Below are 25,013 nucleotides of genomic sequence, written 5' to 3'. Positions count from 1 at the left end.
GCAAAGATTTTTTTTTTGTTATTGTTCTTATATAGCTAAAATCATACTCTACCCCCATATAAGATGGAAGCATAAAGTTAAGACCTAGAAGAAAACCAGAAAGATATTTTGATCATCTGGTTTAGAACCATTTACCCACTGGTCCCCTGTGTATGCAGATTACCTAACCTAACTGTATTTGAGGGTTTAATTTTTTTTATTATGATAAATGAGACTTTTAAAAAAATAGGTTGCACATTTAAAAACCAGACTGAATTAAGGACTTAGAGCTGCAGGGAAAACATTTTTGGCTGATGTTTAATGTACCATTAGAAGGACTGGGGTCTAGAGGGTAGGGGGATGGGTTAGCCTGGTGATGGGTATTAAAGAGGGCACATTCTGCATGGAGCACTGGGCGTTATGAACAAACAATGAATCATGGAACACTACACCAAACCAAATTATGTAATATATGGTGATTAACATAACAATAAAAAAATTTAAAAAAAAAAGAAGGACTGGGGTCTTAAAGTTTAACAATAATGATGATTTGGAATTGTGTTTTAGTTTGTAGGAAGTCTCTGATTTCCCAACCCCACTCCTTTTGGGACTTAATCGAGAAGGAATTTTTTAAAACAAAGCAAAACGTCTTATGAATAGGGCCATTATTGTATCTCTAGATTCTTTTTTCAAGGAAACTATTCTTCTTAGGAGAATGGTAGCTTCCTGGACCTCATTTAGAGCATACAGGTGTTTAGGGCATACAAGTGCTTGCCACAGGTGGATGGCACTGGGTTAGAGGGTCACAGGATTTATGTGGGAGACAGAACTTTCCTGCTTTAAGGAAAGAATAGTTTGTAGTTGAGGAGACAAATGTTTTTGCAGAGAGTAAATTGTCCAGGGAACACATAAGCTGGTGGATCATTAAATGTCACAAGTGAGTGATGACTTGTAGGTATTTAGCAATAAAGGAAGTCGGCTGAGGACCTCAAGTTTGAACTTTGAAGGATAGAAGGAGGTTTTTGATGGGTGTAGGAATAGCATCAGCAAGACTCAGGGGGTCACAAGCAACACATTTGGTTTTGGGGACAAGGGAAGAAGCCTGGCTGGATTAGAGGGGTCTTGTTTGAAGGGAGATAGAATTATATCAACTGCCTATTGATTGCTTAATATGTGCTGGGCTTATTGTTCAGGGCTTTTCACATATTAGTTTTTAAAAATGGGTATTATTACCTCCATCTTACAAATGAGAAAATTGAGGCCCAAGGAAACTAAATAGGTCATACAGCATTACGTATCAGATCTGGAATTTGAGCTCAGGATCACCTGATTTGGGTGACCATTTAGTCCACCATTTAAATCAGGGCATTTAAAAAGTAAAAGGGAACACTGGTAATGATTAGTCCAAGGCAACAGGTGTGATGAAGCAGGACTGTCTGGGCAAATCAAGAAATACGTCTGACCACCCTGTCTCCAAAGCCTGTGCTCACTTTGATTTTAATTAGAAAGATAGGGTGACATGATGGATAGTTCTGAAGATAATTAGTGGAGGCCACATAAAGGAGGTTATAGACTGATTCATCTGACTGCTCTGTGTAGAATGGAATGGAAGAGAAGAGAGATGAGAGACCAAAGGAGTAATTAGTCGGCAGCCTCACTAAGAGTAGGTTAGGTGTGTGATGAAGATCTGGATTGGATAACAGAGTATGAGGGGAATAAGATTTCCTATCAATAGTTTACAGTGAAAAATTTCAAACCTACCCAAGACTGTAAAGAATTGTACAAGGAATCCCCATACCAGTTGTCTGGCTGAAAAATTACCTGATTTTGTCATATTTGCTTCATCTGTCCTTTTTTTTTCTCTACATTTTTCTTTGCTGGAACATTTAAAGCAAACCTGGATGTAATATCATTTCACTTTGCATTTCAGTGTGCATTTCTTAAAGATATGGGCATTTCTTACTATCCACAGTGTCATTACCAACCTACAAAAATTAAGAAGAATTGTTATTTTTTTACTATTAAATTCTCATTAGGTTTAATATCCACACTTTCCCAATTAGCTATTTACTGATTCTTTTCTTCCCTTAAATCAGAATCCTGACAAGGAATAAAAAACATGGTGACTCTGAAACCATCAAAAAGCTTTGAGCTTAGTAAACAAGAAAGTAGGTTAACTGGCTCACTGGCTTTTGGAAATAGAGTTTGATAAAAGGAAGATGATTTCAGAGAAAATGGGATGAGATCTAGGAATGTTTTTCCTTCCAAATTTTTATTTTGAATAATTTCAAACCTTTGGAACTGTTAAGAATCATACAAATGAACACCTGTAGAGCCTTTACCTAGATTCATCAATGGTTACTATTTTGCCACACCACTAAGTACTTCCCCACATCCCATAAGAATACGTCATTCTCGGGGTGCCTGGGTGGCTCAGTCGGTTAAGCATCTGCCTTTGGCTCGGGTCACCATCCCAGGGTCCTGGGATCGAGACCCGCATCGGGCTCCCTGCTCAGAGGGGAGCCTGCTTCTCCCTCTCCCTCTGCTGATTCCCTTGCTTGTGCTCTCTTGCTCTCTCCCTCGCTCACTCTCGTTCTTTCTCAAATAAATAAAATCTTAAAAAAAAGGAATAAGTCGTTCTCCTGTATAACCACATGTGAACACTCTACTCAAGACACTGAACAGTATTGACACTTTTTTTCTATTTACAATCCATACTTACATTTCTCAAATTTTCCCATTAATGTTCTTTGTAGTTTTTATTCCCTAGATCTAGTGTTCAGTCAAGAATCCTGCTTCCTCTGTGGAGATTTAGGCTCCTCTAATCTAGAACAGTTTCCTAGCCTTTTTATTTTTTTTGTGACATATACGTTTTTTTTGAAGAGCCTAAGTCGTTTTTGCCCCAAAAATGTCCCTCAATTTTGAATTTATCTTGATTTCTCATGATTGGATTCAAATTAAATATTTTGCAGGGCTACCACACAAATGCTGTATCCTCTCGGGAGATCCGTCCCATCAAGAGGTTATTGGTGTCACTCTGTCCCATTATTGGTGAAATTAAGTTTGATGATATTGTGAAGGTGGTGCCTTCCATATCCAACCCCAGTCCCCAGCCATCATTTGCCTAGCGCTGTTAGCATCCACAGATTGTTCTTGCCTTAATACATCATCACTGTGGTGGTTGTTAAATGGTAATGTCCTATCATCTCTTTTCCATTCGCTGTGGGCTTTCTGCTGTGTCGAGAGCATTCTGGTGCCATGTTATGGAGATGGGCAAACTCGCATAGTCTAGGATTTCCCAGGGACTCAGCAGTAATTTTGTGAGTGGCCAGGACAGAGCTCAGGGATTTGGATTCCATGGGAGTGCAGCGAATGCGTGTTTCTCCACACAGACGTGGGAATGATAAAGAGGAAGGGCCATGTGCTTCTTCACTTGCCGGGGAGGCTTTATTTAAGCCCGCACTTTCTCAGTGGGGGCTCACGACTGATTGCCTGCTCGGGCTCAGCTATCATAAAGCATTCCTTTTCATCTCCACACCGGCTGCAGGGTTCCTGGCCTCATGGCTAATAAATAGACATAGGTATGGATCCAAAAGAAGTTGGTTTGCTTTGTTTTTTAATAGAAAGGAGGCGGCTTTTGGACGCTTCACTCCCTTCCTCTTCATTTAGGGCTTTGTTTTCCGACACTTAGGAAGTTTATGTAACAGAGATTCGAAACAAATAAGCAAACTGTGCTTGTATTGGGGTTTGGGGAGTTTTTTGGGGGGGGCATTGGGTTCTTGCTCTTCCCAGTCTAATTCTGAGTTTGTGAATGCCCTCGTGCTTTCCACGAGGAAGAACTCACTGAAAGAGTGTTCGAGGGCCGGGGCTCGCTAAGCCAGGGTCGGGAGTTGGGTCCCAGCTGCGTTCCCTCTCCCTGAAGTTCCTTCCTTCCACTTAATACTTTTCTACTTCTCTTTTAAGACATGGCTCAACTATCACCTGCTCTGGTGAGTCTTTGTTTAGCCCCCACAGCTCTCCACCCTTCCCAGTGGGCTGACTTTGAACTCGGATGACTGCATTCGAGCACACCCACTTCATTTCATTTACTTACCTGTGTTCCCAGCAGACTGTGAGCCCATTAACAGCATGGACTGCATCTTTTCAGCTCTGTAGCCTTAGCACCCGGTACAGGGTCTGGGACATATTCATGCTGGTTAAGTATCTTTGTGAGTGTGTAGTGCGACCCTGTCACTACATGGGAGAAAATTTAGACCCCAAGGGGGTAAGGGACTTGCCAAATATAGTGGAGCGGGTAAATGGAGAACGAAAGCTAAGCCCAAAGTCCCTCATGTCCAGGTCTTATCCCTTCCCCCACTGCTAAGAGATGTTTGGCCAATATTTTTCTTGGATTGGAAAGCCCAGAGGTCTTTTACTGAGCTACCACTGCGGCCACCACCCCCTTCCCCACCACTGCCACCATCACCTCCATCACCAGCATGGATGTGCGGGCATTTCTTTTGTATCAGGTACTGTTTCCAAGTGCCTTACACATAGTATTCACATTGCTTAGAATAGGCGTGCAAGGTGGGTATGATTATCCCATTTTGCAGATGGGGAGATGGAAACAGAGAATTGAAGTCAGTGGCCTGAGTCTCCCTATGTGCCCACAGGCAGCAAGGCTGGCCCTGGACTCTGAAACCTCGCAGGGTTGCATAGAGGAAAGCGAGCCTGAGTTTGAATTCCTGCCCCATTGCTCGTTAACTGAGTGACATAGTGCAGCCTTCTTAGCCTTCCGAAGCCCCAGGGAATTTGGGAGTGGGAATGATGCTGCTTCTCCTACTAGATTGCTGGGAGGGGAGACAGCCACCTTGAGTCATTGATGATCTTTTTAATAAGCCCACAGGTAGTGATTGCTGTCTTTCCGTTTTACAGATGAAGAAACTGAGACCCAGAGAGTTTTTGTAATTTGGCCCATATTCAAACCAGTCGCAGAGCTTCTAACGGTTGGAGGCAGACCTTGAAGCCAGCTCCGACTGACTTGCAGTCACTCCTCTTCCTGCTCTGCCACGTGGCCCCAAGCGCTTAGCTCCGTGGGTGATTCATGGTGACAGCTAATATTCTCTTCTCATCCCCCTCCCTTTCTTCTAAGGCACGCTGAGAAAGTTAGAATATAAGGCAGAGGAATAAAATCCACAGGTTGGAGACTTGGGCAGAACAAGACAGGTAATTATAATTTCTAGAGAATTGCCACTGCACTGATTTATGGTAAAAAAAATTTGGATTAATTTAGGGAGAATAGAGCTTTCTGATTCAACATGATTATGACTGGTATAGTTAGTTAAAGTTGGTAAATATTGGGAATCCTAAAAACTTTACATGCTTTTCTGAAGCATTTTATCTTGCCCTGAAATACAAATGTAAATCACCCCCTTAACAACCTTTTTTATTTAAATCCCTGTCTGAAAGTTCTCTAACATCTGAATGATCTCTGGATCTGATTCTCTCTTGACAATGGGTCATTTCTTTTTCTTTCTTTTTTTGTGTGTCTTGTAATTTTTTGCTGAATGCTGGACATCCTGTGTAGAACTGCGCATGCTTCTTGCACCTTCTCTGCAGTGGTATTCCTGTCACTTGGTGCCAGGCTCATGGTGGGAGGCAGGGGGGACTCTGTTGTCCTCGTCCGGTCTCAGGCATAGACAGGCCCTGTCCCACTGAGCCTAGGGAGTGGGAGTGGGGCTCATTCTGTGCTCCTGTACCTTCTCCCATGACAGCCAAACTCTTGCGTGGAATCTGTACTGGTCTTAGGAAGGAGCATGTTTTTGCTGTCATCCCAATGGTAACATGCCTGAGAGTGGTTTTGTCCCCAAACACAGAGGGGTTTTGCTTCTACCCTGTCCCTCAACAGCAGTAAGCCTTTACCTGTGTCCTACAGGTAGGAAAGTTTCCAACTTCTTCCCCATAGGCAGATGGGTTTTGCTTTTACCCCCATCCTAGGAACGGTGGAGTTTTGCCATGGCCAGAGGACTGAGAGATTTCCCTGCCCTCCAGCTCAGCGGCTCTAAGACTCTTGCTTTGTTGGAGAGAAAGACCTAGGGATGTGTGCAGGCTCCATGCCCATCCCCAGCTGCAGCCTTTCACCTCCCCGTTACCTGTACCTATACCTACGCCTCTACCACCAGGAGCATTTTCTCCAGTCACTTGTCCTGCCCCAGTCACTCTCATGAGCACCCACTGGAGGCTTGCAAGCAAATGCAAACTGCTTGCTGTTTCTGAGCCTTCTGGACCCACAGTAGACATGCTAGCCCACAATTGGTGTTAAGAGCTTGTCAGCATTTTCAGTGATTTCTTTTTACCAGACCCTCAAAGGGGAAATAGTTTGTGTGTCCCTTGTCTTTCCTCAGAGGGGTTTGGCGCTCTGTGGAATTGATTACTTTGCAGGCTCAGCTCTCTGGTGGGCCCAAGAGAAGCCATAGCACTGTTATCTAACTGGTTCTTCTTGCTGGTGGGAGGGACACTGCTTTGCAGATTCCTACATCCTTAATGTTGGATGAATGTGAGTCTCCCGATAGGAATTTCCCTGGCAACGGAAACTTTATGATTTTCAGTCTGGGTTTTATTCAAGTAACAAGAATTTGTAGTATAAACTCCATGCTGATTTTTTTTTTTTCTAGATTTTTGCTGGTTTTCTCTCTGAGCTTTTAGAGCTGCGTCCCCTACATTGAATTCAACAGTTCTTTTATAAGTCAACTCTTCTTTCCCGAGTTTTTTAAAAACATTTGACTTAGAATTTATGTAAACAGCAACTAGCAGAAAGTGGTTTGGGGACAAACACAAGAGAGTCTTGGAGAGCTTACAGCGTAGCCGGCACAACCAGAAGGGGTAGACACAGCCACGAAACATCGCTTCTGGTACATTATTAACAAAACACTGGAAGAGTGTATTTGGCCTGAACCAAACACTTATTGGGAGCTTGAGTATTTAGTGATTTCTTTTCCAGTGAATATTTCTTGGGCAGCATGTAAATTTTGGCAGGTTTCAGCCTCATCTCTTTTCAAGATCTCTAGTGACAAGCAGTGCATGCTACAATGCTGGAAAAAACGATGCCCCAGATCGCCTATCCTACACAACATACGGTAAAATCAGATTTACATTCACAGGAAGTAGAATTTTTAACTCAGTAGTGTTAAGAACTGTGTTTTTTTAATGTCATTTTTTGGGAAGAAAGGGGTAGAAGAGTATGTCGATAAAAGTACTTGGTTTAAATTTTTTTTTTTCAATATTCTTTTAAAAATCCAAGTGAGCTCAAAAAAACCTACAGGAAAAAAAAAGTCCCCCTTTGCTCTGCCCCTCCACCCCTCGTTTGGGGAGAGGCCACTGTCAACAGCTGAGCCTTCTGGCACATGGCAGAAGAAAATGGGGTGTAGCTGATTCACATTCTCCCAGGAGTGTATGTGAGGTTATGAGGACCCCGGCGCAGACCAAAACATGTGATGCACATTGCATTCCTTTCAAAGGTTCTCAAGGCAAACTTTCCCCCAACAAACAGCAGAGACAAAGGCTGGAAATGGAATTACACTTTCCAGGAATGTCTCAGGGAACGAAATGAACTGAATAGCTCAGGAACCAACAGATATTTTGGCTTCAGTCTCCGCTCCCTTCCCTGGATTCACCAGCGGTGGCAAGACAGCTGCCAACCCAGCCCAGGTCCAGAGGCCCTTACCCAGACCCCTGACAGCATTAGGAAGGCCAGGGAGCCCTGAGCCTTTATCCACGTGCAGCTTTGTCAAGGACCCCGGGCTGCAGGAGACCCCAGAAGTTTCCCTTTGCCTGTGCAACCCGAGCTCCTGCCTCCTCTAAAGGAATTTGAGGTGATTTAAGAGCAACACTGCCCAGTAACAGGCTGGGCCCCATGCTCAGAGTAAGAGCAAACCCCACTGCAGCATCAGTGCGGCCACGTGGCAGGGAGAGAACTGCATGGGCCAGACTGGTCCCAGATGTTTTTGCAAGAATAGCTTCCCGGGCAGCATCTCGCCCGTACCCTTTCTCCGTGTGAGTCAGTGCCATCATTAATTCGAGTACAAGGCGATGTGTGTCAGTCCTTTGGGGATAAGCTGCTCCAGTCAATTAAAGGAGAATAGCACAGAGTCCTGGGCTGGCAGCTGGAATGAAGGGAAAAGCATAACGAGAGTGCTCACATTGTATGTTAAGTAAAGGAAAGGAGGCTCGCCCTCCAGAACACTCGATTGCATACTTGGAGGCAGGGGAGTACAATGGATAGGTTCTAATAAACCCGGCTTGGCTTCTAGATTTCTGAGGCATCAATCCCCGTAACAAAAACCAAACCAGAGTTTAGTCGTGCTGCTGGAGGATTTGAACAGTATCATGAAGTGCTCCGTGCGACTGAAAAGCAAGAGATTGGTTGCTGCACGTGGTGCTTGTGAAAATGCATATCCCCCGAGCACTAAATTCAGACAGACTCCTGGCAGATGTGCCAGAAAGAAATGTGCTTATCTGAGGGAATCTGATGAACTCCAAGACCAGAGGCACTTGCATTGTTTGGGTCCCCAGAATCACTTCTTTGGGCTCAGCCTTACCCACATCAGCCCCAGGAAAATATGACCCAAGCACTGGACAGACAATGTTCATCTTCATGTCAAAAGACAGCAGGTACATTTAACCAAACAGGGCTTCTGAAAGATGGGCTTGCTAAGTACTCTCTCCAGAGAAGCAACATTTAACCTTGCAAGTGACAAACAAATTTGGTTCTGCAATTTTTTTTTCCTTTTCTTTATTCTTTTGAGAGAGAGAGAGCATGCATGAGCAGCAGGGAGGGGCAGAGGGACAGGGAAAGAGAGAATCTTAAGCAGGCTCCACGCCCAGTGCAGAGCCCGATGCAGGGCTCGATCTCACGACACTGAGGTCATGACCTGAGCCGAAATCAAGAGTTGGAGGTTCAACAGACTGAGCCACCCAGGCGCCCCGGTTCTGCTATTTCTGGTGGAAATCTTTTCAAATGGCATTTATTTGCCTGTCTTGTAGTTTAACACACACCAAACATAAGTCAATTTGGGGGGGAGGGTTGTTAAGGAGCATCATTCAAGATCAGTTGTCCTCAGACACTACATGGGAAACCCTGCCCTCGCACTAACTGGGCCCAGGTGAAGCTCTCTGGTTGTTTGGGGCATGGGTTGTCAGTAGGTACCGTTAATGATGGTGAGTCTACCTGCTCTGTAACAGGGCTGCCCAGACACGTGCTGCTCAGACACCCGCAGGGCGCAATCATTGTATGGCTAACATAGCTGGCTTGGGCAGAGCTGTGGTTAGTCTTCTGGATCCACTTGACTGGGCTGTAGCACCCAATGATTTAATGAAATGCTGATCTGTGTGTTGCCATAAAAGTACTTTACAGGTGTGGTTAGCACCTACAATAAGTTGACTTTAAGTGAAGGAGATTATTCTCAATAATGTGGGTGCCCCCCCCAATCAGCTGAAAGTTTTTAAGAGCAAAAACTGAGATTTCCACAAGAGGAAGGAATTCTGCTTCAAGACTGTAATATCAACGCCTGCCTGAGATTCCAGCCGGCTCTAAAAATTTCAAAATGCCTAGCCTGGGCACCCGGGTGGCTCAGCCGGTTAAGCGTCTGCCTCGGCTCAGGTCATGATCCTGGAGTCTGAGGATCAAGTCCCACATCGGGCTCTCTGCTCAGCAGGGGGTCTGCTTCTCCCTCTGTGCTTTCTCTCTCTCTCAAATAAATAACTAAAATCTTCAAAATGTGTAGCCCCATAATTCCTTAAAATCAATCCCCCTTTCTCTTCATCTCTGTCTCCTGTCTCATCCACGCTGTTTCTTTGGAGAGTCCTGACTGACACAGGCAATCCTTTACAATGTTTGGGGACTGGTGGGGGGAGGGTAGTGTAGTTGGAGACAAGCCTATTCCTCCTCTCCCCATTTCAATCACTGAAGATTCAAATCGGCCCGGTCCCCCCATATCTTGAGTCAGAGATCACCGAGTGCTTTCCCTGGGGGACCCACGTTATGTGTAGGTGGTGTAACTTTGGGAGGCATTGACCCCTTCTCATGTACTTAAGTGTGCAGTTTTGAGATGGGGTGGTTGGCATGAATCTACTTTGAAATAAGTGAAGAGCTTTCTTTTACCATAGATGCTGTCCTAACTCACCTCCATTCTAGCCAGAGAACTCATACTCAAAGATGGACCTTGGCTTCCCATCAAACGATGGGCGAAAGATGTGTATCTACATGCCTTAAGTTAAAATCTCTAAGGCATGATTATCCTGCTTTTTCTCTTTCAACTAACCTATCAGCTATCAGAACTGATCACATCTACTGTGCTGATTTTATATAGATTCCACCATTTTTCTTGCAATAAGTTGGCACCTTAAACATTATTCTTGATAAAGAGTGAACTGAGTCAAATTATTCAAATAACCAGAACTTTTTCAATTTGTTCACATTGAAATATCTTTCTGCCAAGAGAAGAAATAAATGTTCATTCATTGAAAATGTGCATCAGGAAGTTCTTTAAAGCACAAAAACAAAATCCAGCAAGCTTAGCCCAAAGAGGGAACATAAGATTCAACCACAGTGAGTTTCCTTTCTGTAGTTTAAAACCTCTTCATGTGGGAGCTCTGGAGAAAGTGCAAGGGCCACATAAAAACCACATAAATGTTTACATTTTTACCAACTAACTTTACATCTTGATGAAAATCTGCATTCTGCTCAGAAAGAGCAGCCTACCTTGGGTAGCTGGTGCTCTCAACCCATCTAAACAGCCATTTTGTGCCCATAACTCTTGGAGATGGTCCTAAGATCTTAAGCCAACTTAGTCTTAACTCCTTTTTGATGCAAACTTCCCAGGATAACACTGTAACCTGAGAGCATTTTCCTTAAATATTTCGGCCGTAGAGACGCCTGGATCAGCGTGTTTTGAACATGTGTTTTGTAGATTAGGAAAACTCAGCTGGTAGTGAAGCTGTTGAAAGGCTTATGGAGATTTAAGGTGGGAATGTGGATGTTTTCCAGAGCTTTGCAGATAGGAAGGTGCTCTACCTGAGCTATACCATACCCCATTTTTACAGGTTTCTAAGTTGAACTTGAGTATTATTTTATACTACTTATAAAACTGATCCTTTTAGTAGGAACCCGAATAAAATCTTTTACTTTAGAGTGTTGATTTAATGCATAAATTTAACAGATTAAGTCATTCTTAGTAGAGAGACCCCCACACCACATGAGTTTAAGACAGTGCCACTAGAGGTCAAAGAGTGACATGGTGGTGTCTCCACGGGGGAACCCACTTAACACTGTTTATGCTCTTAGTTAATCACATTTCCAAGCAAACACTTTAAGTGCCTAAGAGAGCTTACTTTGTGTGTGTTTAATTTTTATTAATAAGAGTTCTGAGTACAGGGGCGCCTGGGTGGCTCAGATGGTTAAGCATCTGCCTTCGGCTCAGGTCATGATCCCAGGGTCCTGGGATCGAGCCCCACATTGGGCTCCTGGCTTGGCAGGGAGCCTGCTTCTCCCTCTCCCTCTGCCTCTCTCCTTGCTCATGCTCTCTCTCTCTCTCTGTATCTCTGTGTCTCAAATGAATAAATAAAAAATTTTTAAAAAAAGAGTTCTGAGTACAATATATACTTTGACATTTAGAAAAAAAAGGTTCAAAAAAAAAAGATTCTCTAAGTTGTGTTCATAAAGAAAAACCCATTCTGTACGTATTAATCTCTAATTTTGATGCTGAACACCTTAATGCTCCCAAGGTTATCACTTCATTTTTGGTTTAATTTTAATAATTCTGTCTTGTTGCATCTAGTTAAAGAGACAAGAAAACATCAGGCAGAGAAAAAGCAAAAAGAGCAATTAAAATGACCTGAATATAAAACTTTACTAAACTTTAAAAAAAAAAACTTTAAAATAAAACAAGCTAAAATTAGAATACTTTTGGCAGAAAAATTACCAGCAACGAACAAAATAACATTCCATAAAAATATTTTCTCAAGAACCACATTACAAATAATATTGTTTTACATAGATTAAGACTGAGCCTGAGTGGCTCAGTCGTTTGAGCATCCAACTTTTGGTTTCGGCTCAGGTCATGATCTCAGGGTCGGGTCATGAGTTTGGTTGGGCTCTGCACTCGCTGGGGAGTCTGCTTATCCCTCTCTCTCGCCCTCTAGCCCCCACCATATGTTCGCTCTTTCTGTCTCTGAAATAAATAAATTTTTAAAATCTTAAAAAAAGAATGATTTGCAACACATTAATGTTCATTTACATCAGACATCAAAATCTCTTCCTTCAAAAAGCTTTTAAATATAATTTAGGAGTTTTTAGGAAGTTCTGTTTCCAATAAATGGCAGGAACACGCTTTAGAAGATATAAGGTAGCACATCTTTTAGTTAGAGACCTAGCCAGGTAGGTCTTGTCAAATAGATATCAGCAAAATCTTTGCAAGACCACTTAAGTTTGTCACAGATCTGATGAATCAACTGCTAGCAGCAAGGTTTTTTGTTGTTGTTTTTTTTTTTTTAAGTTGTCTACCCATTTTCCAAAATGTTCCAAGAGTGAAATCTCATTTGGCCCAGCTTGGGCCAGAACGTACGTATGTATTAAGAGAAGCCAGTTAGGGAACAGAAATATCTTAGTCAAAGATGAGTTTTGACTAAGATAAGGAAGATGGATTTTTTTTTATATACGGATCCTACTTTTCTTGTTTTATCTTGCTGTGTGGCTTCAGATATAAAAAAAAAAAAAAACCATAGAGAAATTATTCATACACACACACAGCAAAAAAACCAAAACCAACCAACCAAATAAAACCAACTTGCTTTCTAAGTTGGTCATCTAACACAAGAGGTCAGAATTAGCCCTTGTTTCTACATTTCTTAATTTCCGTCAGCACATGAAATTTAAAATTAAGTCCCAGATAAGAAGACATCATACCATCAAAGCATTGAATGAAGAAAGGCTGGTAGCCACCATCGTTGTGGAAAGACCCACAGAGCCCCTTCATGAGACCAGATACTGGGAAACAGCCTTTTAACCATGAAAAGAACTTCCTTGTCCACTGGCTTCCAGTTTTCCTTCCAGTTTTCCCTCCTACTGCTATATCTTAAGAGGCAACTGTTAGGTTGTGGAAAGAGCATGGGACTGGTGTAATGGAAAATAAATCGCCACATGGGAAAGGTGGCCAGATAGCTCCCCAGGTTCAGAACAGGGAGAATCTTTCCCTGGTGTCTGGGAGTTGTCTGGCCCTTGGTAAGTGCCTTTCAGGCTCCGTCAGAGCAGACCCTCCCTCAGTTCAGGAAGAACAAGGTGGCCACTGTTGTCCACACCGAGGTCTCACAGAGGCAGCCAAATGCTAATGGCTACCTCGCTCACCAGGAATACCAGGACCTAATCACAGACTTTGAGGATCCCATCTGATCTACGGAAAGGAAGCAACGCTTTTTATGATAATGTTATGTTTATGCAGCGTCAATACCACAAACAGTTCTGAAACCTCGGAACTTTCCGGGGATGCAGGCGATCCAGCGATCAAGATAGTCTCCCCTGGAAGCCTTTAATGAGCTGGCCAGGAAGACAGAGGCAAACACAAAGGATTGCAGTGCAGCAGAATCACCAAGCGGGGGTGGCAGGGGCTCGGGGAGCAGAAGTGGAACCCCGGGTCTTCCACATACTTTCTGAGATGGACCACAATCGATTCAAAGTTCTCACCACCAACGAACATGTTAGAACTGAGATAGAGTTTCCTAGTGTGGGGCTTCATGAGTTCCCACATGAGGCGTGAGTGGCAGTGTTCATGCCAGGGCTTTACAAATAAGGACGCTGGGCTGTATACCGCAGCCTTTCCCATGCTCATTTACCTGGATTAAAAGCCACTTAGAGATACACAGGGAAGGCAAAGGGAACATGGCTATTGTGGATCTCATTTGTGTTCTCGTGACAAGGTACACTGGGAAGGAGGGGGGTTAAGGAAAATGACAGAGGCCTTGGTGCTTTGGGTAAAATGGAATCGCTCCAAGGTGGATGACCTGCAGCTTCTAACCCTGTGCTGTCCAGTAGGGAGGCCATGGCCACGCGTGGCCCCTGAGCACCTGAACGGTAGCTAACCTGACCTAAGATGTACTGATGTGCATTTTACACCTTGAACACTTAGTTCAGGTTCAGACCCTGAGCACTTAGTGTGAAAAGAAGGCTGTGAAGTAGCTCATTAATATTTTTATATCGACTGCATATAGGAATGACAATATATCGCATGTATCTGGGTAAAGTACAACATATTATTAAAATTAATTTAAAATAATCACCTGTTTCTTTTTCACCTTTTAAACGTGGCTACTAGGAAATTTGAAATGACTTGTATGGCTTGTCATAGATTTCTCTTAGGCCGTGCTGCTCTAAACCAGGGGGAGGGAGAACATCCCTGCTCCAAAGCCTCGGATCCGCTTTGGCAGAGAGGCAAGGCTAGCTGGCAGACCAAGGACAGGGTTGAGCTGTCAGTAGGGAGTGCCCTTTGGTGTAGCTGGGACCGTTCCTCGACGCCTGGGACCACCAGGATCCCAGGAGCTTGCCAGAGTCCTCCAGCCAACTGACAGGATCATCTGTTGGACATTGGAAGACTGTCACTGTCTCACGGAGCCTGTAGCCGACACATGACCCACGTGTGTCATGTTTGCCTGCCTCCACGGAGTTCTGTTAGGGAAGCACCTGCTACATGTGTTATTGATAGAACCGGTTAACGTGGAGCGAGAACGATGTGGTAAAATCCTGCGTCTGTCAACCGCACAGATAAAAAAGTTGCAAAATTCTAATTTTTGCTTCAACACTCTAATTTTATCACTGGCAACAAGTCCTGTCAGCCGCTTCCTTGAAGTTGCAAGCTCCACTCCCTCCATGTCAGAGGAAACGTCTAAGAGATAGTCAAGCCCGGATAACCACGGTTTCTTTCTTTCGAGCGAAAACAGTGCTCTGTGAGGCCCGTGGTGGGTGTAGCTCCCAACTCAAAACTAGAACCCAGTACTCTTTCTGGAGACAGCTGGATACTGGGGTGTGCAGCAGGAGCGCCTTATGTATACTTCTGTTACTCACAGGTTGAGATCTGATAAGATCACCATTTTGTAATGCTTCACCAAGATTCTTCTGACGTGTAGCAGGGCTTTCTATCTTCCTCGAGTTCATGGCAGCGCCGAACACAACGAACACTGTTTGACTCGTGCCCAATCAGTACAACCTTCTCCACCACTGCTTTTGTACCCTGAGTACAAATGCCAACACAGAGAGACGGCAAATAACGTCTTCTGCTTCCACCTTGTGGGCACCCTGAGCAGATCTTGAGGATTCCAGGATTCCTGGGGGGTTGGGGGGTTCACGGGCCACATGTGCAGATCTGCCCACTTAGGCCAGTGAGGATCCATTTCTCTGGGGCCACTTCCCTAGTCAGTGTGACTCGGGAGGACAGAGGGGGCAGGTCCCCCGAAGAAATCCTATGTTTTCATTTGGGTTGGTTGGTTTGGGTTTATAAAGATGAGAAAAGTGGATGGGTACTGTGTGGCCAGACTAACATAATCTCACTTATCTCACTTGGTCCGAAGCAGTCCTTTGAGGGTGGAGACAGACATCATCCCGATTTGCAGATGAGGATGCTCGTGGCAGTTAATTCTTCACCCAGGATTAGACCCCCAGAAAGCAGTGGAGCTTGGACTCCATCCCAACTCTTACCTGGACCAAGATCCCCAAATACAACACATGAACATCACCTGTGTCATTAAATATATTTTAATAAATGGATTATTTCCAATTTAAAAAACATCATCGGTGGACCCTTACATCCAATGAAATCTAGAACAGAAACCCAATCTATAAAATAAACCAAAAAGGGGCACCTGGGTGGCTCGGTCGATTGAGTGACCAACTCTTGATTTTGGCTCAGGTCATGATCTCAGGGTGGTGGGATGGAGACCTGAGTCAGGCTTCGCACCCAACAGGGAGTCTGCTTAAGGATTCTCTCTCTCGGGCGCCTGGGTGGCTCAGTTGGTTAAGCGACTGCTTTCGGCTCAGGTCATGATCCCGGGGTCCCGGGATCGAGTCCCACATCGGACTCCCCCTGCTCTTTGGGGAGCCTGCTTCTCCCTCTCCCTCTGCCTGCCACTTCCCCTGCTTGTGCTCTCTCTCTCTCTCTGACAAAGAAATAAATAAAATCTTTAAAAAAAAAAAAAAAGGATTCTCTCTCTCCCTCTGCCCCTCCCCCCGTGCTCTCTTTCTCCCTCTCAAATAAATAAGTCTTAAAAACCAACAAAACAAAGCAAAGTGACTAGTTCAAGATGGGAGGAGATCCCTGATGTCCCTTGGAGAAATAACTAGTGTTCCCAGTGCCCTAGGGTTAGGGTAGGCATCCCAAACCTTCCAGTATGATCCCTGCTCCTGCAGCACACCCTTTAAAGATCTGCTCCATTTAGGCTGCTCTATGAAGGTGGGAAGTTGTTTTCCAGAAAGCCCTGCGGGGAGGTGACTTGCTTTGTCTCCTGGCATGTAAATCTGAACTTCTCGCTTTAAAAAAGAATTCACAACAGGGTTTCCTTTGCCCCCCTTGTAGTGCACTTTAGAAGTGATCAGTATGGATACAACCATAGCACTGCAGAAGCTCATTGCTGGAGTCGATTACAGTGTGGAGCATGGGAAGGACCCTGGAGTGGAGAAAGGAAGACCCACCTGGGCCTTGGTCTGGCCTCCTCACACATCACAGACTTTAGTCAAGTTGTTCTCTTGCTGGGCCTCAGTTGCCTCATATCATGACTAGATTGGTGATTCAGAATAAGAGACGAATCTTCACCTATGTAAGAATTAGGAAGTGCCCAAAACAAACATGCAGGGAAAAAAATCCCATTTTGTGTATTATTTCAGGTTTTCACGTGCTGCTTGGAGATGGGGAGGGAGGGGTGTTTCATGTGAAGAACTGCTGGATTAAGTTAATTGTAAGATTCCTTTTATTTGTAAAATATTATGTGACTATGGAATGATTAAAGAATGAATTGCATTTGTGTTTCCAAAAATTAAGAGTGAGCAGTTTCAGTGTCACGTTTTATCAGTAATTATTAATGACGTGTATGTTGGTAAATATTAAGTGAGAAATTGAAAACTCTTAAAAATGGCAACCCTCTAATTCTGCCACTGGCAAAATAGGAAGTCAAAAATACTTGTCTTCCATTCTTTGCTTCTGGTTAGAGCCTCATTAGCTCAATTATTTACCTACATTAAGAAATAGGAATAAAATTGGGGCTCCCGGGTGGCTCAGTTGGTTGAGCATCTCTGACTCTTGATTTTGGCTCAGGTCATGATCTCAGGGTCCTGGGATGGAGCCCTGCATCGGGCTCCCCACTCATCGATGAGTCTGTTAGGAGATTCTTTCCCCCTCTCTCCCTTTGCCCCTCCCCCTGCTTATGCACTCACTCTCTCTCTCCAAAATAAATACATCTTTTTAAAAAAAGAAATAGGAATAAAATTATAAGAATACTACATAGAGGTACAATAATGTGTGAGTATATATAGACATTGTTTCCTAAATATACATTTTGTGTTTTTACTGAAAAAGTAATCTTGCTATTCTTTTGTGGCTTTTTTTCCTCAGATATTTTAAGAAAAGTTCTACAAAAGAAGTTTGACTTCTCAACTGAGTATGAGAAGGTAATTTTTATTGATATATTTGTTATGAAAATAAGTATGTACAAAATTTTGGCTGACTTGGAAGTAAATCTTTAAGCAATCAGTTAATCTGTGAAATCTGTAATTTTTTTTGACTAATAACTTTTATGGAATACTGAAGCACTGTATAAATCCCATTTGAAGCACCTTATAAACCCCATTCGAGCAAAAGCAGAAATTCCAAAAGTAGGAGTCGAAGAAACATTCGCCTTTCAAGGTGTATGTTATTTAAAAATCGAAATTTCCTTAAGGGAAGCATTATGGTACTTTTTTAGCTAAGGGAAAAGAACTCACTAACTAAGAAGAATTGTTTGAGCATTTCTAGAAACAGGGGTGTATACTTGGTTTTAAAATATAGTTTGTGGAAAAGCAGCTTCACATTTGAGCAGGTTCATTGAGAGCTTTGTGTGTGCACTTGCCCTGGCTAGAGATAAGGAAAATAGCCCTTGGTCTCAGGAGGCGTACCAAATTGTTTAAGGAAGAAGAAGGAGAAGAAGGGAATAAGTAGATTTATTAGTAACATGCAGAGGAATGTAGATGAAAATAATTAAATCTGACCGGAAGCTCTTCCATAAGGAGGTGATTGGAGGGCTGGTGGTACAAAGGATAATTAGCAGGGCTGGAGCAGGTAGGGAGGTGGCTTTGCTGGCCTCCCAGGCTTCAGGGACCAGGTGAGCCGCCAGGACAAGGTGTGAAAGGGGGGAGGGGAGAGGAAGGAGAGGTGAGCTGGGACCCTGAACGCTCGCTAAGACGAGTGGACGTTATTTTCACAAAGTATTAAAGGACCTTGTGTGTCTCTACTTGATACCAAGGTACAGCTCTGCTCGTTCACTCTGTGTGCCTCTACGATCGACTACCCGAACAGAAGAGGGATCCTTCTGATTTTGGTTTACCGCGAGCGTGGGTTGCCAGTGAAACAGACAAATGTTTGTTGCATCGAATGTTAGGGTAATAAAAAAAAAATAGTTGAATCTGTTTGTCAGGCTCTTCGTCCTGCAGGATTAGGCACTTTGCTCTCTCCTTCCCTGGCATGAAGGTGATTATCAAGAGAACAATAAAAGCAGACATACGGTGGATATTCTTGAATGGCCAGCCACAGCAAACGCTAATGACAGTGTTCCCAGTGGGCGTGGGGGGCAATGTATGGGGAGGGTGGTGAGCTCCTGCCCAGTGAGTGGTTACCTCAGATACTGTGGTTACCATGCCTCCTATTCTCAATTTGCAATACAACGATACTCAAGAGAAAACAAACACAGAAGCCAAAGAGGAAAGCCTTATCTAAAAACCATTTACGTGTATAAAAGATGATGAGCCAGTTTCTCCCTAGTGCTCATGGCCTTCCCTAGTACCATGGAAAGCATTTTCATTATTAAATGCCACTGGCTTCATGTGTCTCCCAAACCCAAGGGCCCACATCTGCCTGCCTCCCTGGGCAGAACCAAGTTACAGTTGCTTCCATATCGGTATTGACAATTCGCACGCCATCAGCAGCCTGGCCTGAATGCCAACTAGTTCTGCCAAGGAACGGGTGGGGGCAGTGTGCTTCACCTGCCCCAGGCCTTGGAGGATGGGGTCCTGAGACCCTGAGGTCACTATGAGCAACTCAGCAAGTAGGAGCCGGTGTGGGGCTGCCACTCTCCAGGGCAGGATTCTTAGCTGGGCAAGTCCTTTGTGGCGGGCTTCGTATTCGATTTGGAGTAAAATTGGGCATCTCCCTAGTGCCTGATTTCCTCTCCACCTCAGGAGCCTTCGTAGATGAACAAAAGCCATTGGCACGGGGGCGAAGTGGGGAGAGGAGACAGAATTGAGCCCTCATGAATGACCTGAATCCTCCCCTACATGTGGAACTGGGTCATGTTTTCCATGGCTGTCCGAGGAAGAGGGATTTGGGGAGGTGAAGATACCAGGGAAGCCAGGCACCTTGGGAGGGGAGCTCTCTGGTTGGTTTTAGTTTGATGTATGCTGGGTGTGTTGGGTTAGAGTCCTCCCAAGCCGATCAGAAGTCAAGGATTTGGGAGGCGCAGGGAAAACTGGCTGGGAAGTGGAGAGAGAATACAAGGGAGGGAGGGCGGCCTGTAAAGGATGTGGCCTGACGACTGAAGCGTCATCCTATAGAATTGCTGGGGAAATGGTTCCAACCACCAGTGTCCGAATTAGCCCACGGGAAGGGTGAGGAAGCTGAGGTGTCCAGACACCGAGACTGAAGGCGCACAGGTTAAGGGCTGCGTGGGAGGGAGGGGGAAAGGGTCCACCCCTAAGCACTTCTGACCTTCCATGGTTCCAGAAAAGGCCCTCTAGTGCAGAGTTAAAGATGCCAGGGGCTAGTAGTTCAAGGAGGCATAGGGGGATGACTGAGGCCGGAGGGAGGTTGGGGGGCGGTGCCCCAACAGCATCTTCTGCACTGACCGGTACCCACGGGCTCTCTAATTCATGCAGTCACACAGTAAGGTCTGGCCAGGCGAGCGGCCCTGAGGAGGCTTTTCAGCTATCTTTGTCCCGAGCTGAGCATTTCCTCCTCTGGTGAGCCCTCAGATGGTGGCAGAGCCGCTGAAGCAGTGACCTTCCCGCCGGGCGCTCTTTCAGTGAACTCTCTCCATAAGGAGGTTCAGAAGCATTCAGCAGACCTTTTGTTCCGAGGGCTGGGCCTGACTTTTGGAAGGGACTCCCTTTCACAGAACTGCCTCCTTTTTATGCTTCAGCTGAAAGTTAAAGGTAGTGCTTTAAGATCCTTGGCCCCTCTCCTCCTTGACATTCTTTCTTTTACTTCTCTCTTGTTTTATGTATTCATTTTATCACTGTTGGCAGAGTGCTGACCAGGAACAAGTCACGGCAGGGCGACAAACATGTGAAAGTTGGTGGAATGGGATAAGAAATAAACATGAATGTTAGGAACCGATTTGCCCCGGATTCATATGTTGAAGTCCTAATCCCCAGCGCCTCGGAGTGGGATTATATTTAGAGATAGTGTTGTTAAAAGGGTAATTAATTTTAAATGGGGTCATGAGTGGGTCCTAATCCAGTCTGACTGGTATCCTTATAAGAAGAGGGGATTAGAACACACACACACACACACACACACACACACACACACACACACACACACGATCGCGTAAGGACAGAGGGAGAAGACAGCCATCCGTCTCCTCCAAGGAGAGAGGCCTCAGAAGTCACCAACCCTGCCCACACCTTGATCTGAGACTCCCAGCCCCCAGACTCAAGCCCTCCGGCCTGCGGCGCTCGGTCCTGGCAGGCCCGCAGACTAGTGGGGTCGACAGCCGGACTGTGAGGTGGAGGGCAATTCGCATCACGGAAGAAGTTCTGATAAAGGACCGTGAACGCTCGGAGGAGGGGGATTGTTGTTGCACCTGGGAAATCAGGAAGAGCCTCCTCGGTAGGGCTGGCATTTGAACTGAGATGTCAAAGCATGTAGCGTAGATGAGAAATACAGCCTCACTTCCATTTATGAGCACTTGGCTGAGGGCGCAAAGCCGCTTCATTGCTTCTGAAGCACAGACCGGGTCATCGCCCTCTCTGTAATACTAATTCTTGTCCACCCTGGGTCCACACTGGCTTAGGAGCCTGACATTGTTTCTCTTCCTCACAATGACACCTATCTGAGGCAGAAGTATCTCTGTGCTGCGCATGCCAGAAAATCCCGCACTCAGAGAGGCTGGGGAACTTGCCCAAGATCACCCAATAACTAAATGCTGAAACTGGGATTCGCACCCAGACGAGTCTAACTCCTAACTGACAAGCACATCACCAACAAAAATTAGGCTCAACCCCGGCCACTGGACTGTAGTCCTAAAGTGACTCATTTGGAAGATGCAGCTCATGTGAGTATTCTGGGCTGTATAGAGAGACTGACAGCCTCCATGCGGTGCCTTCTACCTATTAAGCCACAAACGGTGACAGTGGGTAATCATCCCTGGGAAGAAGTGGTCCGGCAGAAATAGAAATCCAGGAGGCGACTAGGATTTGGAATTATGGAGCCATGAGGGAAGCAGAGAACCAGGCGGATGAAGCGATGGAAATCCAAGCAACGACTCTAATAACCCCAGGTTCCTAGCGTCTCTGTAGCATGCGCTCGGAGGTGGGTGCCCTTGTTCATGACTTACAAGTATTACTCAGTTTGGTCTTCCCAGGAATAGTCTGTCCTCACCACAGATGTGAAGGTAGAGATTACATGGGCAACTCGCACCTGAGGGCGTTCCCTTGGGAATCAGCATGGGTGAGCCCCTTCCTAGAGTCTCTGGCCGACTGAAAACCAATGGAAACAGCATTCCATCACCCTCCTCCCAGCTCACATGGGCTTCCCACAGAGAGAGCCTCTTAGCTGAGTTTGTCAAGCAGCGCCTCCTCAATTAAATAAAAGGACACAGTCCCTGTCTTCAAAGAATGCATAGTTTGGGGCAGTTTAGGTTGATGATTATGATTGGTTCCCATCAACAACCCCTAAGTATCACCCGCACCTCTAGAAATCTTTCCAGGGGACAGTTCTCCCAGCAGCACCCCCTACCGCCACCTCTATCTCTTCATTCTGTGCATCCCTGTCCGTAGGAGTGGCCAGATTCTTTGGGATGACCTCCCGGATTCCTTTCCTTGTGGTCATGGTCCATCTCCACTCCAGCTTCTTGGTTGGCTGCCCTTCCTCATTCATGTCATCCCTCAGTTCTTACCTTTCCCTTTCTTGAAGCTTCCTTTGGGGGCAGGTGCTGGGCCTGGGCCTTGTCCTTGCTGCCTTTCATGACCTCACTAGTGCTAACAGTCATTGGATATGGATTTGGCACTTAGGAAATGGCAGGTCATCATTCCAGGTGGGTGTGTGGTATTTGCAACCCACCCTACGTGTCTGCGAAAGATAAGTGAATGAGTTCCTTGTTTCCTGCCCCCCCCGGGGGGACGTGGCATGCTGCCTCTAAGAACACACTCTCCTTTCCAAGTAAGGAAAGTACCTTCTAGAGATCTCAGAAGCATTTAAGAGAGCAAGCAGTGCAAGATAGTCCGTGACCAGGATCGTTGTCCGAGGCTTATTGGAGGTGAGAGATGAGAATAACGTTAACATGCATTGATTATTTCTACTTCTGATGATGAGGAGGAGGAGGATGATAATGATGACTGAGCATTACTCTGGGAAGCCAGGTCCTAAGCACTTCACAAGTATTAACTCATTTAACATATAGTAAATAGTATATGTAAAGTGCTTAGAACAGAATAATGCACAAAACCGTGTTGCTGCTCACTGTTTTCTCTTGTTCTCTTTGCAAAAACTGCATAAAATAGGATCTCTGCTTATCCCCGTTCTGTCAGTAAGGTAACGAAGGCTCAGAGTAGCATTGGCAACAAGACCCAGGCCCGTCCCCCAGAGATTCTGATGTAGTTGGTCAGGGCTGGCTGGTTATTGATATTTTTCGAGAGGTCCCCGGGTGATGATAATGGGTAATTAACTGGAGTGGGGAATCACAGACACAAAGCGTACAGCAGGATTCAAACTGCTGCACTGCATGAAAATAACTTTAGACCTGTGCGACAGCCAGCATGAATGGGGAAAAGGTGAAGATGCACCCAGCTCCACTGCGGGGTTTGCTGGTACCCCATCAGATATATCAGACCAGACCAACCTCTCAGGGGCAAAATTAAACACAAAAGAATCAGCGGATGGTGGTAGTTTACAGGTCGTTCTGCCCCAGGGCTCAGCCCAGCACGACCAGGCTTAGAGCCGAGGGCAGGTTTCCGAAACCCACCTGATCACAGCCAAGACACAGGGCTTGCTTTCAAGACAGATGCCTGGGTTTACCCAAATCTCCTGATACCCACTCTAGAGGAAGATCTGGAAGCCGGTATTTAGTATGAGGTGCTATGAGGTGGTTATGGTAGTAAGATGGGGAGACAACAAGCCTGTGGGGCCCACGCCCAGGGTCATTCAAGGTGCCCCATGTGACCCTGGGGGCATGTGTATCTGAGCTGCCCACCCCAACACGTTGGATGCCTCGTTTAAAAGTTATTAATATCACAATCATCGTTCTTTCACATCTGTGAAAATCTGCCATCCAAAGCTATAGTTTCCAAATTTAGATTTCCCAGAGTACACTGTTTCAAAAAAGTAATCCAGGGAATGGCATAGAGCCACCCGATTTTATTTTGCCACACAGGGATATTTAAAACCCACCATAGCAACGATATTAACTTTGTCCCCTTTCATATACCTATCACCCCCCTCTCCCCACCAAAAAGATACACTGAGCAAATTTCACTTCATGGGACACTCGTTTTACCTTCATTTTTCCTATTTTACTGCGGGGCGGTCCAGCCCTCTCTCTGGACCACGATTTTGGAAACTCCCTCACTCAGTTCACCAGTTTACCTGATTCCAGTCGGGCACCTGTTGCACACCAGTTCCCGGGGTGGGTGAGAGAATGATGAGCATGACGTCATGGTTCTTGTTCTCCCCGAGCAAACAGCGGGGCTCAGGCAGTGCTCCCATGGGAGAGCCCTTCCTCGTGGGGCAGGAGTGGGCTCCAAGGCAGCATGATAAAAGCAAACTCACACTCGGTTCTCAAGACAGATTTCCAGGAGGACGCAACATCCAGGCCGACTTGAGTTTCATGAGCAGAGCAGTGAAGGGAAAGCTGTTCTGGGTGAGGAGGCAGCACCAGGGAGCCAGAGGGAGGAAGGGGGAGCGGGACTTCTTCCTAGGAACAGAATGGTCAAGATCAGGATGTGCAGCCAGGAATAAATAACAGGATCACATGAAGAGGTTTGAATGAAACATGGTGGGAACCCTTGGAATGCCTTTGAGCAAGAGAGTAACGCCACCAGAGTCTCAGTTCAGAAAGGACGCTTTGGAAGCCGTTGTTTTGGCTGGGGTTCTAGGCAGCTACTGGTCCTCTGTTGTGCGAAGACCACATGGTTAGTGTGTTAAACATGTGTAACTTCCCCTCTGTTCACCCACCTCCCGCCCGTCCACAACTGATGAGCAGACTGATAAGAACCTTTCAAGAAATCCATATATAAATTTCAGATGTAAATTCCAGACCTGACTCTACCTGAAGGCTGTTTCTCTAATAACACTCAAGTTTTGTGCTCGCTTCGGCAGCCCATATAATAATAACACTCAAGTTTTGTGTTCCTGTCTTGTTGGACCCTCCTCTCACTTGATTTTCTCTGTATGGAATATTAACGTTCCCAGTTGTGGTTAATTGCTCATGTAACTTTTTCTGTTTTCTTGATGCATGCTGCCTCTGCCTTACTGTCCTCAACTCCTCAACTGCTTTGACTTCCACAGCCAGAAAATGTAGTCTTGACTCTGAAGGTAAAGTCCTTGTTTGCTGTTTCT

The 25,013-nt window shown here is 45.3% G+C and overlaps 1 protein-coding gene across 6 annotated transcripts in view; it reads left to right on the top strand.

The window, feature by feature from the left end:
• The window catches only part of PROM1 (prominin 1), a 124,014-nt gene that overhangs the window by 44,960 nt on the left and 54,041 nt on the right, over positions 1-25,013 (top strand). For all 6 annotated transcript variants that reach the window (XM_027600492.1, XM_027600490.1, XM_027600495.1 and 3 more), the window contains exon 3: positions 17,604-17,659. In XM_027600492.1, coding sequence (XP_027456293.1) covers positions 17,604-17,659 — 56 coding nt within the window. The remainder of the gene's footprint in view (positions 1-17,603; positions 17,660-25,013) is intronic.

The sequence above is a fragment of the Zalophus californianus genome, chromosome 2, assembly GCF_009762305.2.
Source record: "Zalophus californianus isolate mZalCal1 chromosome 2, mZalCal1.pri.v2, whole genome shotgun sequence".
Classification (NCBI taxonomy): Eukaryota; Metazoa; Chordata; class Mammalia; order Carnivora; family Otariidae; genus Zalophus; species Zalophus californianus.
The sequence above is the reverse complement of the archived record's forward strand: the minus strand, read 5'-3'. Positions and strand labels throughout refer to the sequence as shown.